Consider the following 13,003-nt stretch of genomic DNA (forward strand, 5'->3'; position numbering starts at 1 on the left):
GAATCGCTTGACTTGGGAGGTGAAGGCTGCAGTAAGCCGAGATGGCACCACTGCACTCCTGCCTGGGCGACAGGCTCTTCCCATCCCCCTGACTCTGTCTCAAAAAAGAAAAAAAAAACTATTTTGTCTACACTGAACAATTTGTTGTTGATTGTAGCCAGTCATCAGTGATTTTAGCTAAATCTTCTGGGTAACTTGCTGCAGATGCTTTTTTTTTTTTTGAGACGGAGTTTCACTGTTGTTTTTTTTGAACCTCTGCCTCCTGGGTTCAAGCAATTCTCCTGCCTCAGCCTCCCGAGTAGCTGGGACTACAGGCGCGCACCACCATGCCCAGCTAATTTTTGTATTTTTAGTAGAGATGGGGTTTCACCTTGTTGACCAGGATGATCTCAATCTCTTGACATCGTGAGCCACCCGCCTCAGCCTCCCAAAGTGCTGGGATTACAGGCGTGAGCCACCGCGCCTGGCTTTTTTTTTTTTTTTTTTTTTAACTTTTCTTATTAAAACACTTTTACAGCCAGGCACAGTGGCTCACGCCGGTAATCCCAACGCTCTGGAAGGCTGAGGCGGACAGATCACAAGGTCAAGAGATTGAGACAATCCTGGCCAACATAGTGAAATCCCGTCTCTACTAAAAATACAAATATTAGCTGGGCATGGTGGCGCACACGTGTAGTCCCAGCTACTCGGGAGGCTGAGGCAGGAGAATAGCTTTAACCTGGGAGGCGGAGATTGCAGTGAGTCGAGATCATGCCACTGCACTCCAGCCTGGCTACAGAGCGAGACTCCATTTCAAAAAAATTGCGATTTTTTAGGCCAGACACGGTGTACCATGCCTGTAATCCCAGCAATTTGAGAGGTTGAGGTGGGAGGTTTGCTTGAGCCCAGGATTTTCAGACCAGCTTAGGCAACATGGTGAAACTCCATCTTTATGAAAAAAAAACACAAAAAATAGCTGGGCATGGTGGTGTGTGCCTGTAATCCCAGCTACTAAGGAGGCTGAGGTGGGAGGATTGCTTTAGCCCAGGAGGTCGAGGCTGGGGGCTGCATGAATGGGGACCATTTCTGGCTCTGTTTGCTGGATAATACAGGTTATTGTCAGGGCGGTGAGTGCTTTAATGGAGGTAGAAAGCCTGTAGTGGGGGCCCAGAATAAGGACTGGGGGAGTCTGGCTGAAATATGGAGGTGACCTTTAAGCTATCTTTATACATTCATCCATTTGTTCAACAAATGTCTGTTGAGGGCCCACCAAGTGCTAAAGGCTAAAGGTTGAAGAGATGATGTTTACATTCATTTCCATTAAGTGACATTGAATTGAAGTGTCACTAAGGCAATAAGGGAAGAAAAAGAAATAAGAACCAGTCTGGGCACAGCTGCTCATGCCTGTAATCCCAGGACTTTGAGAGTCTGAGGTGGGAGGAGCGCTTCAGCCCAGGAGTTTGAGACCAGCCTGGACAACATGGCAAGACCCCATCTCTCCAAAACAACAACAACAAAAATTAGCCAGGCATGATGGTGCGTGCCTGTGGTACCAGCTGCTACTCTAGAGGCTTCAGGTGGGAGAAAGAGACTGCAGTGAGCTGCTGTGCAATGGTACCACTGCATTCCAGCCTGGGCAACAGTGTGAAACCCTGTCTCAAAAAAAAAAAAAAAAGAACCAGGCTGAGTGTGATGGCTCACACCTGTAATCCCAGCACTTTGGGAGGCCGAGGTGGGTGGATCATCTGAGGTCAGGAGTTCGAGACCAGCATGGCCAAGATGGTGAAACTCTATCACTACTAAAAATACAAAAATTAGCTGGGCATGGTGGCAGGCGCCTATAACCCCAGCTACTCGGGAGGCTGAGGCAAAGAATTGCTTGAACCCGGGAGGTGGAGATTGCAGTGAGTCAAGATCGCGCCACTGCACTCCAATCTAGGCGACAGAGCTATACTCCAACTCAAAAAAACAAAAGGAAAGAACCAAAGTAGGGGACAAACCAGCTAGCACACAGTAGAACTGTTAGGAACACTATATTATTGGGTTCTCAATAATAACCTGGCATTGAACAGATTATTAAAAGCCTATTATGTTTCATATTCTGTTCTGGACACTCGGGAGATAGTAATGAATAATACCATATTCTTATTAATATAATAATTAGGTCAGGGATGGTGGCTCAGGCCTTTACTCCCAGCACTTTGGGAGGTCGAGGTGGGTGGATCACAAGGTCAGGAGTTTGAGACCAGCCTGGCCAACATGATGAAACCCCATCTCTCTTAAAAATACAAAAATTAGCTGGGTGCAGTGGCATGTGCCTGTAATCCCAGCTACTGGGGAGGCTGAAGCAGGAGAATTGCTTGAACCTGGGAGGCGGAGGTTGCAGTGAGCCAAGATCATCCCACTGCATTCCAGCCTGGGCAACAGAGCAATACTCCATTTCTGAAAAAAACAAAAAAATCAAACAAGTTTTCATGCCCCCCTGCAGCTAATATTCCAGTGTGAGGAGACACAAACCACCATACCCAGCTAATTTTTGTATTGTTTTAATAGAGATGGGGTTTCACTATGTTGGCCAGGCTGGTCTTAAACTCCTGACCTCAGGTCATCCACCCGCCTCTGCCTCCCAAAGTTCTGGAATTACAGGTGTGAGCCACCTCGCCCAGCCACAATAAATGTAATAAATAAATTGCATAGTGCGGTATGAGGGAGGAAGATTGGGAAAGGGGAACCAGAAGTCCCGGGAGGTTGCATTATAATTGTAAATGGGGAGGGGTAAGAGAAAGAAATGCCTGAAAGGATGAGATATAAACAAAGACCTAAAAGACGTAAGGGACCTGCGGATTTTTTTTTTTTTTTTAAGACAGAGTCTCCCTCTGTAGTCCAGGATGGAGTGCAGTGGCCAGATCTTGGCTCCCTGCAACCTCCACCTCCCAGGCTCAAGTAGTTCTCCTGCCTAACCCTCCTGAGTAGCTGGAATTACAAGTGCCCGCCACCATGCCCATCTAATTGTATTTTTAGTAGAGGTGGGGTTTCACCATTTTGGCCAGGCTGGTCTCAAACTCCTGACCTGAAGTGATCCACCTGCCTTGGCTTCCGAAAGTGCTGGGATCACAGGCCTGAGTCACTGCGCCTGGCCAACCTGCGGATATTTGGGGGAAGATTTCCAGGTGGAGAGAATTGGAAGCGCAAAGGGCCTGAGGCACCAGCATGCTTTGTGTCCAGAAACAGCTAGATGAGTGTGGCCGGAGCTGAGGGCAGGAAGGTGACTGGGCATATCCGGCAGGGCAGTGTGGGCCACGTGAGGACTTTGACTTTTCCTCTGAGTGAGGTAAGAACCATTGAGGGCTCTGGGCAGAGGAAGGTCATGATCTGAATCGAGTTCTAACAGGCTCCCACAGGGTCAGATGTTAGCATTTATTAAACATTTACTGAGTGCCAGGCACTATTCTGTTCAATATGGTTTGATCTCATTTCATTCTCACATGAACCCTATAGGGAATATCATTTCATTTCACAGAAGAGAAACTGAGGCTCAGAGAGTTTAAGACACTGACCCATGGCCACACAGCAATAATCTTCAGCGCCTGGGTGCCAAGGTAAAGTAAGCCAGCCTTTCCCTCCCCCAAGCTTTTCAGACAAGGATCGGTGGCTGCAGAGCGCACCCGTCTTCGGGAACGGCGTCTGTGTCCCTGTCTGTCTGTTTCTATTTCCACACGTTCCTGTCTGTCTCCACGCGCCTCTGCCTGTGCGTCCCCCATCTGTGCCCAAGCCGACGTCTCTCTGCGCCCGGCCCACGCACATCGGAGCTATTTCGGGTTTAAGGCTTAAAAGCCCAACAGCTCGGAGGAGACGCTTCCTCCGGCCCCCGGCTCGGACCACGCGCCGCACGCGGCCAGCTCTGGGAGCTCCCAGTTTTTTCTGCGGGATCCCCGAGCCGGGGAAGCCCCCGCGGGAGGAAGGGTGGGGGCTGGGGCGACCCGGGCCCAGAGGCTCCCGGCCCCCCAGTGGCCAACCCGAGCATTGACACCAGGAGTCCAGCCGTGCGTCAGCTGTCGTCCTGGCAACGGGCGGGCGACGTCACCCATTGGTGGTGCGCCAGCCACCCGCTGACGTCATGCCCCAGGAGAGGCAATAGGCAAGGGGCGGGGGCGAGTTCTAGGCCCGGCCAGCAGGGGGAGCCCTGGGGCATTGATGGCAGATCCGTTTGGATTGGTCCTGCAGGAGGCCCTGGCCCTGCCGACATGGCCCCTGCATCCCCAACGGCGCGGTAGGTTGGCGAGATGAAGAGGAGTCGCAGTGCCCTGTCAGTGACCGGGTCCGGGGACGAGGTGCGAGGGGAGGGGCTTGGGCTGGGGGCGGGGCTTCTCTCCCCTGGGAGACTATCGCCCTCTAGTGACTATGGCTATTTCCTGAACGTGGCTTCACTACTTCCAAGCTGCAAGGAATTTGGTCCCCTTGTGCCTCAGTTTACCCCCTTGATGCCATTTTTCTCCTGCTGCCCAGATTAAGAGGCTCTCAGCCGGCTCAGGGAAAAATGAAGAGAGGATTTGGCGAGGAGATGGGAGGGGGCCATTGACATTAAGACCAAGAGGGGGCCTCTTAGACGTGGAGGGTAGGAAGAGACCCTAAAAAGGTGATGTGTTTGCGAGGTCTCACACGTGAGACAGAATGTAAAGATGTGACAGACCCAAAGGCTGGGGCATCGAGGCGGGACCCCACCAATATTATGGCTGAGAAGGGGCAGCCATAAGGGATGGTTAGGGAACCCTCTGTGGGAGGGGTCAGCGAGTGGTTCACACAAGAAGGGCGCCTATACCCCCATTAGCTACTCCCTTAGATAGGTAGGGGTGTTCTTGGGGAGAGGGGCTTACAGCTTCCGAGCCAGGCCACGCCCCCATTCCACTTTGTCCCTCCCCAGAGACCGAGGGACACCCCCGAACCCGGCTGTGCCAGTATGCTGGGGGCCGACCTGCGTCGCCCTCGCCGCCGCCTCTCGTCCGGTCCTGGTTTGGGCTGGGCCCAGCCTGAGCCCTCGGACCCTGGGGTCCCTCTGCCGCCGCGGCCCACCGCGCTGCCGCTGCTGATCCCACCGCGGATTTCCGTCACCAGGGCGGAGAACGACAGGTAGGTAGGAGAGGGGGCAGAGTGAGAGGTGGGCTGGGGAGTCACCGTGCCAACTGGGCTAGGTCCAGCCACCAGCGCTTCCCGATCTCCATGCTCCTGCGGTTTGCATAACTAGCTGAAACTTGTCCTGTGACGGGCTGTGACACCCCTCCCCCAAGGCACCCTTTGCAGGCTCTAGGAACCCCTTCTTTCATTGTCCAGCTGCTTGAGTCAGCAAGGTGCAGGACTGAGGAAAGAGGTGTCATGTCTCCAACCCCCAGGATGCCCCCATGTTCACAGAGCTGGGGCAAGTTGATCAGGCGGCTCTTCACCCGCCTTCGTGTCCCCTGCTGGGAGCATCAGGTTTCTTCCCCGCCTTGAGGGGGATGGTGGGGTCTTCGAAGGGGTCTGAATTGGCATTTTTCTTTCTCCTGGGGAGATGTGAGAAATATCTGTGAGCTCTGGGTTCACACAGCATCTCTTGCTGATCTTCATCTGGGGACCTACTAGGTACCCAACCAGTTTCCCAGGGTGATCAACCCCCCTGTTGGCTCAAGAATGAGCAGTGAAGTCAGACAGCTGAGCTGGTCCTGGCTTCTGGCCGGCCCCTGCACCCTGCCCCCATGCCCTCTGGTCTCTGCTCTCTACAGTTCCAATCCACCCCCACCCCCATCTACTCAATTGGAGGATTCTAGGGTCTCTGTTTCCGTCATGGTCCCCTGGTTCATTTCCAGATAGGGAGAGCAAGTGACTGTCACTCGCCCCTTGCGATGCTTAATTATACCTGCCCCTGCCCATCCCAGGAGCCTCAGGTCCAGTCGGTTTATCCCCTGCTCACCCCACTGCTCCTCGTTTCCTCTTTCTTCTACAACCCCAGCTGTGGCCTGACACCCCCACCCACCTCACATTACTCACCCACACCCGCTTCCAGATCTTTAACCAACGTTACAGCACCCCTCCCCCCCCAGAATTTGGCCTAGCCCAGGACTTTCAAATATGATCCGGGGAGAACTCGTAGCCCCTGAAAATTCCCTAGAAGCCGTTTTGAGTGTGTACTGAGGGGGGTGTTCCTGAGAGAAGTGGGGGACACAGTGCTGGCCCCTGGGATACCCTGCGGCTGCTGAGGGGACCGGTTTTTGCTCGGCGTTCGCCCACGCCGGGAGCCCCCTCTGGCAGGGAGGAAAGTGGCTGTGGGGGTTGAAAAGACGGGCAGTCTTCTTTTTTTTTTTTTAAATAAGGCGAAGGGCGAGGGGGGAGGGCTGTGGCAGACAGCATCGCCTGCCCTGGGGAGCCTGTGAGAGGGGGTGCACTGGGGCGGGGCCTGGTCCCTGGGTCGCGCAGTAGAGCTGTTTCGCGTTTAAGCTCTTATGGGCGTGGTGGGGGCGGGACAAGGGGGTGCGTGCACTCCCCCCGCCCAGCAGCCAGCCTTGGAGGGGGTTGAGGGGGATGGGGGCGCACTCGGATCCCGCTCGCTCTCTGCTCGCTCGCTCGGTGCGGCGCTGGGGGAGGCGGGAGCGTGAGTCACGGCGACTCCCGATTTAGGTGCCGGAAGGGGGGCTCTGCCGGCGGGGGCCGCCGGGAGGAGGCTCGCCTGTTTACTCTCCCGAAAAGGGCACCGGGGTGCGCCCCGCGGCTACCCGGGACCTTCCTCAGTTTACCTCCCGCAGAAGTGCTTTAGAAGAGGCAGCGATGTATAGAGAGGTGGGCAGGCAGCCGGGGTATCCGCCACAGGGTGTCCTCCTGGAACCACAAGGGAACCAATGGGACACACCCCAGAAACACCCCAAAGAGGCCCCAGGCTGACCACACACACACGCACACACACTAAGATACATAGACACCTTCGGACACTACAGTCAGACGACAGAGGCAGAAAGAATCGCGTGCACAACTCCGCAAGCACGCACAGACCACAAATGCATCCAAGCGCTTGAGAACACGTTCACAGTCCCCAGGCCACCTGAAAAAAGACCCCGTAGGGATGCACATCATCCAAATAGGTAGCACATGTGCCCACACATCCTTCACCCACAGACACACACAGATATACACACAGCCAAATCCAGAGAAACGGGCAGACAACAGCAGCCAACCACGTGCGCACACACACTTCCAGCAGACACTGAAAACACAGACAACCCTCGGAAGAGGCCACGTGCGCGCACATCCCGCCCGGCGCCCGCACCATCACTATCCTCCGACGCACAGACAGGAGATCCCACACACTCTGCCGCCGCCCGCTGCAGGCACCGCGCCGGTGGCACTGGGACCACTCCCGAAAAGCTCCCCCAGGCCAGGGGTAGCGGCGAGGACACGCCAGCACCGGACTCCGCCCTCGCCATGATGGACCGACTGACTGACACTCTGGCAACCAGTCCGGTGTCTTCTTCCAGAGCGGATTAACCGTTTAACTCCTTCGTGCCCGTGCGCGCCGCGGCCAAGTAGGGTGCTTAGGAGAGGGCCGAGTTCCAGTGCCCCCTCCCCGCCCGGAGCGGAGCTCTGCGTGGGAGGGGAGTGCCCCCCTCCTTAGGTGGCTGCCCCCCACTGGCCCGGACGGAGGAGGAGGGGGGCGGCGCTGACAGCCTCGGCGGGCGGAGGCCGGGGAGGGGCGGGACGGGGCGGGGGAGCCGGGGCTGGCGCCGAGCGGGAGCGGAGCGCGGAGAGCGCCGCCCGGCACGGAGCAGAGCTCCAAGCGCTGAGAGGAAGCCGCAGAGCCCGACCCGGGGGCGATTGGCCCGCAGCGCCCCCGGGTCTGTCCCCGGGGCGCCATGGCCCTACTGCGGCCGGGCGCACCCGCGGGGCCCTGGGCTTGTTTGCTTGCGCGCAGCTGAGCGGGGTGTAGGTTGGAAAGGCCGGGCCCCCTGGGGCGCAAGTGGGAGCCGGCGCCATGGAGCCCCCGACCGTCCCCTCAGAAAGAAGCCTGTCTCTGTCACTGCCCGGGCCCCGGGAGGGCCAGGCCACCCTGAAGCCTCCCCCCCAGCACCTGTGGCGGCAGCCTCGGACCCCCATCCGTATCCAGCAGCGTGGCTACTCCGACAGCGCGGAGCGCGCCGAGCCAGAGCGGCCGCCGCACCGGCCCATAGAGCGCGCCGATGCCATGGACACCAGCGACCGGCCCGGCCTGCGCACGACCCGCATGTCCTGGCCCTCGTCTTTCCATGGCACTGGCACCGGCAGCGGTGGCGCGGGCGGAGGCAGCAGCAGGCGGTAAGACACCCCGCGGCGGTTGCGCGGGGAGCGGTTAGGCGCGCAGGGAGGAGGCAACTCGAGCCGCCGGCCGCAGGGGGCGCTAGGATGCGGGTGGGGTCGGTGTGACTGGCGGGGGCGGAAGAGGGAGTTCAGCTGCGGGGGCATCCGGGCCCTGGCCCCAGGTTGTGCGCGCTACGGGAAGCTTCCTGCTGAAGCCCATCTTGGGGTCCATTTAGGGGGCGCCATGCTGCGCGTGGTGTTAACGAAGTCTGGGTTGGGGAAGGGGGCTGCAGCTTTAGGGGTCCGTATTCTTGGTGACAATGCAGCGGCTAATCTGGGAACCACTTGGAGGGACCTTCCTGGGGGCACTATGCTGAGGGCTAGATTCGCAATGTTGGGTACCCTTGGGGCACTCGGTAAGGGGGTGCCTGCTGGGACCAGGATCTTGAGTTTAGGCTGGGCTGCTCTCAGGGTCCTTCTAGGGGGTGGAGGACTCTATTGCAGGGTGTTAGCGGACTCTTCCTGCAGCAGCTGGGGTCAGAAATCCAGAGGGTGCCTCTTGGGGGAGCACTGCTTTGGGAGACTTCTGTTAGGTTGGAGTTCCCCTCTCAGGGTAGGAGTGTTAGGGTTCAGTAGCTGCTCGGAGGCAGGAAACAGTGGAGGGGGGCACAGTCCCAGCACACAGGGAAGGAGTCCCGGACTGCCGAGGTGACAGTACAGTGAGGGTGTGCATGTTGAGCCTGGTCTCTTCCAAGGGTCTCCTCCGACAGTCCTGCATTTGCTCCAGCGGTCTTGGTATGACCAGCTGTGGCTGCCTTAGTTGTGTGTTCTGTATGAATTTCTGCGGTCTCGTGATGGTGACACAGTGACTACATGCCCTCCAGGGACAGTGTAATTGTGACAGTGTGACAGGGCAGTGTGACTGTGTGCTTCTGGGACAGTGTTTGTGACCGTGACTCTGTGTGCTCCAGGAATGCTGTGACTGTCACAGGGTGACTATGGGGCCTCGTGGGATGCAGTGACTGGGACAGTGACTGTGTCTGCTCCTAGGACCGTGATTGTGCAATGGTGTCAGTGCTCTAGGGACAATGTGATTGTGTCAGTGTGCATTTCTGACATGCAGTGATTGTGGCACTAGGATGTCTACACTCAGGGAACACTGTGATTGAGTCGGTGGAACAGTCTGTGCTCCCTGGACATCGTGATTGAAACACTGGCTGTGCGTTCCTCCTCGCCAGGTGCTCACGTCTGAGAGTCAGTGCTCTGACATGTGGTCTGTTGTTCCCTGTGCCTGGTGTATCCTAAGAACTGGTGTCCTCCAACCACCTGGCGTTCTTAGTTACTGCTTCCACTCTGATGTGCTCCAGGGTCTGATGGTGTGTGCTCTAGTGATGTGTGCAACTGACAGCTTTGCCCGTGTGCTCTACCTGATGCCCATGGATGCCCCACTGCTGGGGATATCACTAAGACGATCAGATTCGGGCTTCTTATCCCTGGAGCTTCTGAGTGAGGCCCCTCTAAGATATAGCCCTAGTCTTCCTAAGTCTCTCTAGGGGTCTTCAGCAGTCATTGAAGCCCTCCAGGCCACCCTACCTCTGTTCTGGTCACCCCCAGCCCCAGGACCCTGCACCCTCGTCCCTACCAGGAAGCAAGTATCTTGGGCCCAGCACACATGGGCTGATATTTCCCAAAGGGAACTGGAGAGAGGCTGAAGGAAGAGAAAGCTGGAATTAACAGAAAATGCTAAAACCAGGGGCAGGGAGCCAAACTGGCATAGGTCACTGTCCTAAGACACCAAGAGGCCGGGCACGATGGCTCATGCCTGTAATCTCAGCATTTTGGGAGGCTGAGGTGGGCAGATCACCTGAAGTCAGGAGTTCGAGACCAGCCTGATCAACATGGAGAAACCCTGTCTCTACTAAAAATACAAAATTAGCCAAGTGTGGTGCTGCATGCCTGTAATCCCAGCTACTCGGGAGGCTGAGGCAGGAGAATGAACCTGGGAGGCAGAGGTTGCAGTGAGCTGAGATCACATCATTGCACTCCAGCCTGGGCAACGAGAGCAAAACTCCATCCCATTAAAAAAAAAAAAAGACACCAAGGGACAGGTGAAATGCAGTAGGATCCGGGCCTCATTCCTATGCCAGTCTCCAGGGACTCCTCCTCTGCTAGTCTCTGGGCGCTGAGTCTTAGGGGATGTGACTGAGTGGTAATAATCATTATTATTTTAGTGGTGTCCATTTTGCAATGGTTCACCCACTGGCTCCATGCCAGGGACTTTTCCATGCATCCTCATTCCCAGTGCCCTGGGTATTGCAGCAGGGTATTCCTGCTGGCACATGGGGAAACTGAGGCCCAGAGACAAAAACCTTTCTCTTCCCTACCCAAGCTCACACAGCCAGGAGATAGCGGAGCTGGAATTGCAACGCAGGTCCGCTTGATTCCTGTGCATCTTTTTTTTTCTGAAACAGTTTCACTCTTGTTGCCCACGCTGGAGTGCAATGGCGTGACCTCAGCTCACTGCAACCTCTGTCTCCTGGGTTCAAGCGAATCTCCTGCCTGAGCCTCCCAAGTAGCTAGGATTACAGGCATGCACCAACACAACTGGCTAATTTTGTATTTTTAGTAGATATGGGGTTTCACCATGTTAGTTAGGCTGGTCTCTAACTACTAACCTCAGGTGATCCACCCGCCTCGGCCTCCCAAAGTGCTAAGATTACAGGTGTGAGCCACTGCGCCCAGCTTCCTGTGCATCTTTGTATAAGTCTCTTGCCCTCCCTGAGCCTCAATTTTCCAGTTTGTAGAGTGGGGCTGTTGTTGGCACTGCCGTGTGGGGGTCATTTTGAGGGTTCTGTGAGCTTGGGGATGTGTGTAAAGGCCTAAACATAAGTAGATCTCCACTCAGGGACCTGGACTGAGGCAGAGGGGCTGGGTAGACCCCATTTCCCCAGGGTGACAAGGACAAACAGGAACCTTAACCACATCCCCACAGAGACTCGGGTTTCTGTTTCACTGTGTGTCTGCGCAACCTTCAGTGTCTGTGCTGAGGTCCGTAGCTGAGACTGGTGGGTGGGCTGCGCTGGCGTTGGTTCCAGGGTCCTCCTCCACCCTCAGAGAGAAGGAGGAAGGTCTCTGATGGCAACCTCAACGCTCAGAATGGGCATTTCTTCCGAAAGGGGGTTTTACCAGGGCACACACAGGATTTGGTGCTCCCCACATTGGTGTCCATCCAGTACCACAAAAGGAGTCCAGCCAGCTCCCCCATCTGGGTCAAAGGAATCCCCAGAGAGAGGGCACTGCCCCCCCACTATCCGAGATGTCATCCAAACCTCCCTTCCAGACCTGAGGATGTATGAGACGGCTGAGTCACGGCACAGCCACGATCTGTCAAGAGGCAGATGGAGAGGGAGGAAGAGGAGGACTTTGGTGGTGGGGGCTGGGGAACTGTCTGAACCGGGGATGGGGCCAACATACAGGCCCAGCGTTCCCCTTCCCTGGGCCCTAAAACTCTGCCCATCAAGATGGGGCCACAGCGTGGCCCCAGGAGCAGGTGGAGGCAGCCAGTTAGGGTGTTTGGTCTCTAGTTTCTGTCTCCACTTGGGTCCTCGCCTCCGCCTTGTCCCTGACAGTCCCAAGTCCCTGGATGTGGGTTGGGAGCGGGTCTCCCCGCGCGCCCTCTGCCGGACGACGAGGAAGGCACAGCTTGAGTGTGCTCTCCGAGCGCGGACCTGCCCGAGAGACGCCAGTCCCGGAGCAAAGCAAAGTCGCCGTCGTCGCGGCACCCCGTATTATTATTTCATGTTTATTGAGCATCCTGGAGGGCGGGCGCCAGGCCGGTTGACCGCAGGCTGCGAGTAGGGTCCTCATCCTCTCGGGCTTGGGACCAGGCCGCTGTCCTCAGGTGCCACTCGCTGCCACGCGCTGCAGGGACTGCCGCCTGGAGGACAGGGAGGAACCTGGCCCAAAAGTTGCGCCCGTGGAGTTTCCGTCCCACCTCCGCTGCTTGCCCGGCAGGCCAAGGAACCCTGCATCCTTGGCTCTGCGCGTCTGCCCGGGAAACAGAGACCATAGTGCTTGCCCAAGGTCACACAGCGAGAAAGGGCAGAATAGGAGTTAAAAATCAGATCTCCTCCACTCCAGACTGCTCGGTAACATTCACATGGCCGCTGACTCGCTGTGTGACTTGGGGCTAGCGATTGTATCTCTCTGAGCCTTAGTTTCCTCATCAGTCAAGCCAGGTTGAAAAATAAGAACTGTCCACCCCCAGGGCTGTGGTGAGGCTGATATGTTTGACGTAGGCGCTGGGCAGCCAGGAGCTGGCGTTCTGAGAAAATGCTTCCTCAAATGACATCAGCAGAAAGGGGGCGTCCCCCAAACCGCAAACCCGGATGGCGGGGAGGGTGTCCCATATTTTATTGGTAACAGATTGACTGCAGGCTCTTATGACTTTAGAGAAACTGGGGCTTTGGGCCTGGGAGAGCCACAGTCTGGCAGGGCGAGGACAGAATTCTGAGGGCATCTGAGCCCACTCTTCACTGTAAAGTATGAAGAGTTCAAATCTGCCCGGCTCAGGTTCATGCCTGTGATCCCAGCACTTTGGGAAGCCAAGGCAGGTGGATCATTTGAGGTCAGGAGATTGAGACCAACCTGGCCAACATGGTGAAACCCCATCTCTACTAAAAATACAAAAACTGGCCGGATGAGGTGGTGGGCGCCTATGATCCCAGCT

The 13,003-nt window shown here is 56.5% G+C and overlaps 2 protein-coding genes across 6 annotated transcripts in view; one reads left to right on the top strand and one right to left on the bottom strand.

Annotated features, from left to right (window-relative positions):
• PDE4A (phosphodiesterase 4A) overlaps positions 1-13,003 on the top strand; it is a 68,083-nt gene that overhangs the window by 13,681 nt on the left and 41,399 nt on the right. For 2 of the 5 annotated variants that reach the window (XM_035286465.3, XM_035286466.3), the window contains exon 1: positions 7,737-8,292. The exons of 1 other annotated variant lie outside the window; for it this stretch is intronic. In XM_035286465.3, the coding sequence (XP_035142356.1) occupies positions 7,973-8,292 (320 nt within the window). In that variant the 5' untranslated portion in view covers positions 7,737-7,972. Of the gene's footprint in view, positions 1-3,412; positions 3,579-4,139; positions 4,311-4,900; positions 5,107-7,736; positions 8,293-13,003 lie in introns of those variants that run through there. 2 more of the 5 variants (XM_035286468.3, XM_078360556.1) reach the window with 2 other exon arrangements.
• Positions 3,383-8,352, bottom strand: LOC128930403 (uncharacterized). Its single transcript, XM_078360560.1, has 3 exons — positions 7,271-8,352; positions 6,744-6,825; positions 3,383-5,516 (listed from the first exon to the last, which is right to left on the bottom strand). The coding sequence occupies exons 1-3, from the start codon at positions 7,425-7,427 to the stop codon at positions 5,414-5,416; spliced, it is 342 nt and encodes a 113-aa protein (XP_078216686.1). The 5' UTR covers positions 7,428-8,352; the 3' UTR covers positions 3,383-5,413.

The sequence above is a fragment of the Callithrix jacchus genome, chromosome 22, assembly GCF_049354715.1.
Source record: "Callithrix jacchus isolate 240 chromosome 22, calJac240_pri, whole genome shotgun sequence".
Lineage (NCBI taxonomy): Eukaryota > Metazoa > Chordata > Mammalia > Primates > Cebidae > Callithrix > Callithrix jacchus.

Excerpts from the sequence above, each read along its gene's own strand:
- LOC128930403 (XM_078360560.1), bottom strand. The coding sequence starts at position 7,427 with ATGGCGAGGGCGGAGTCCGGTGCTGGCGTGTCCTCGCCGCTACCCCTG. Across the intron at positions 6,826-7,270 it reads TGCGTCGGAGGATAGTGATG|GAGGACACCCTGTGGCGGAT; the intron begins GTGCGGGCGCCG and ends TTGTGGTTCCAG. Across the intron at positions 5,517-6,743 it reads CTAAAGCACTTCTGCGGGAG|GAGAAAGAAAAATGCCAATT; the intron begins GTAAACTGAGGA and ends ACATCTCCCCAG.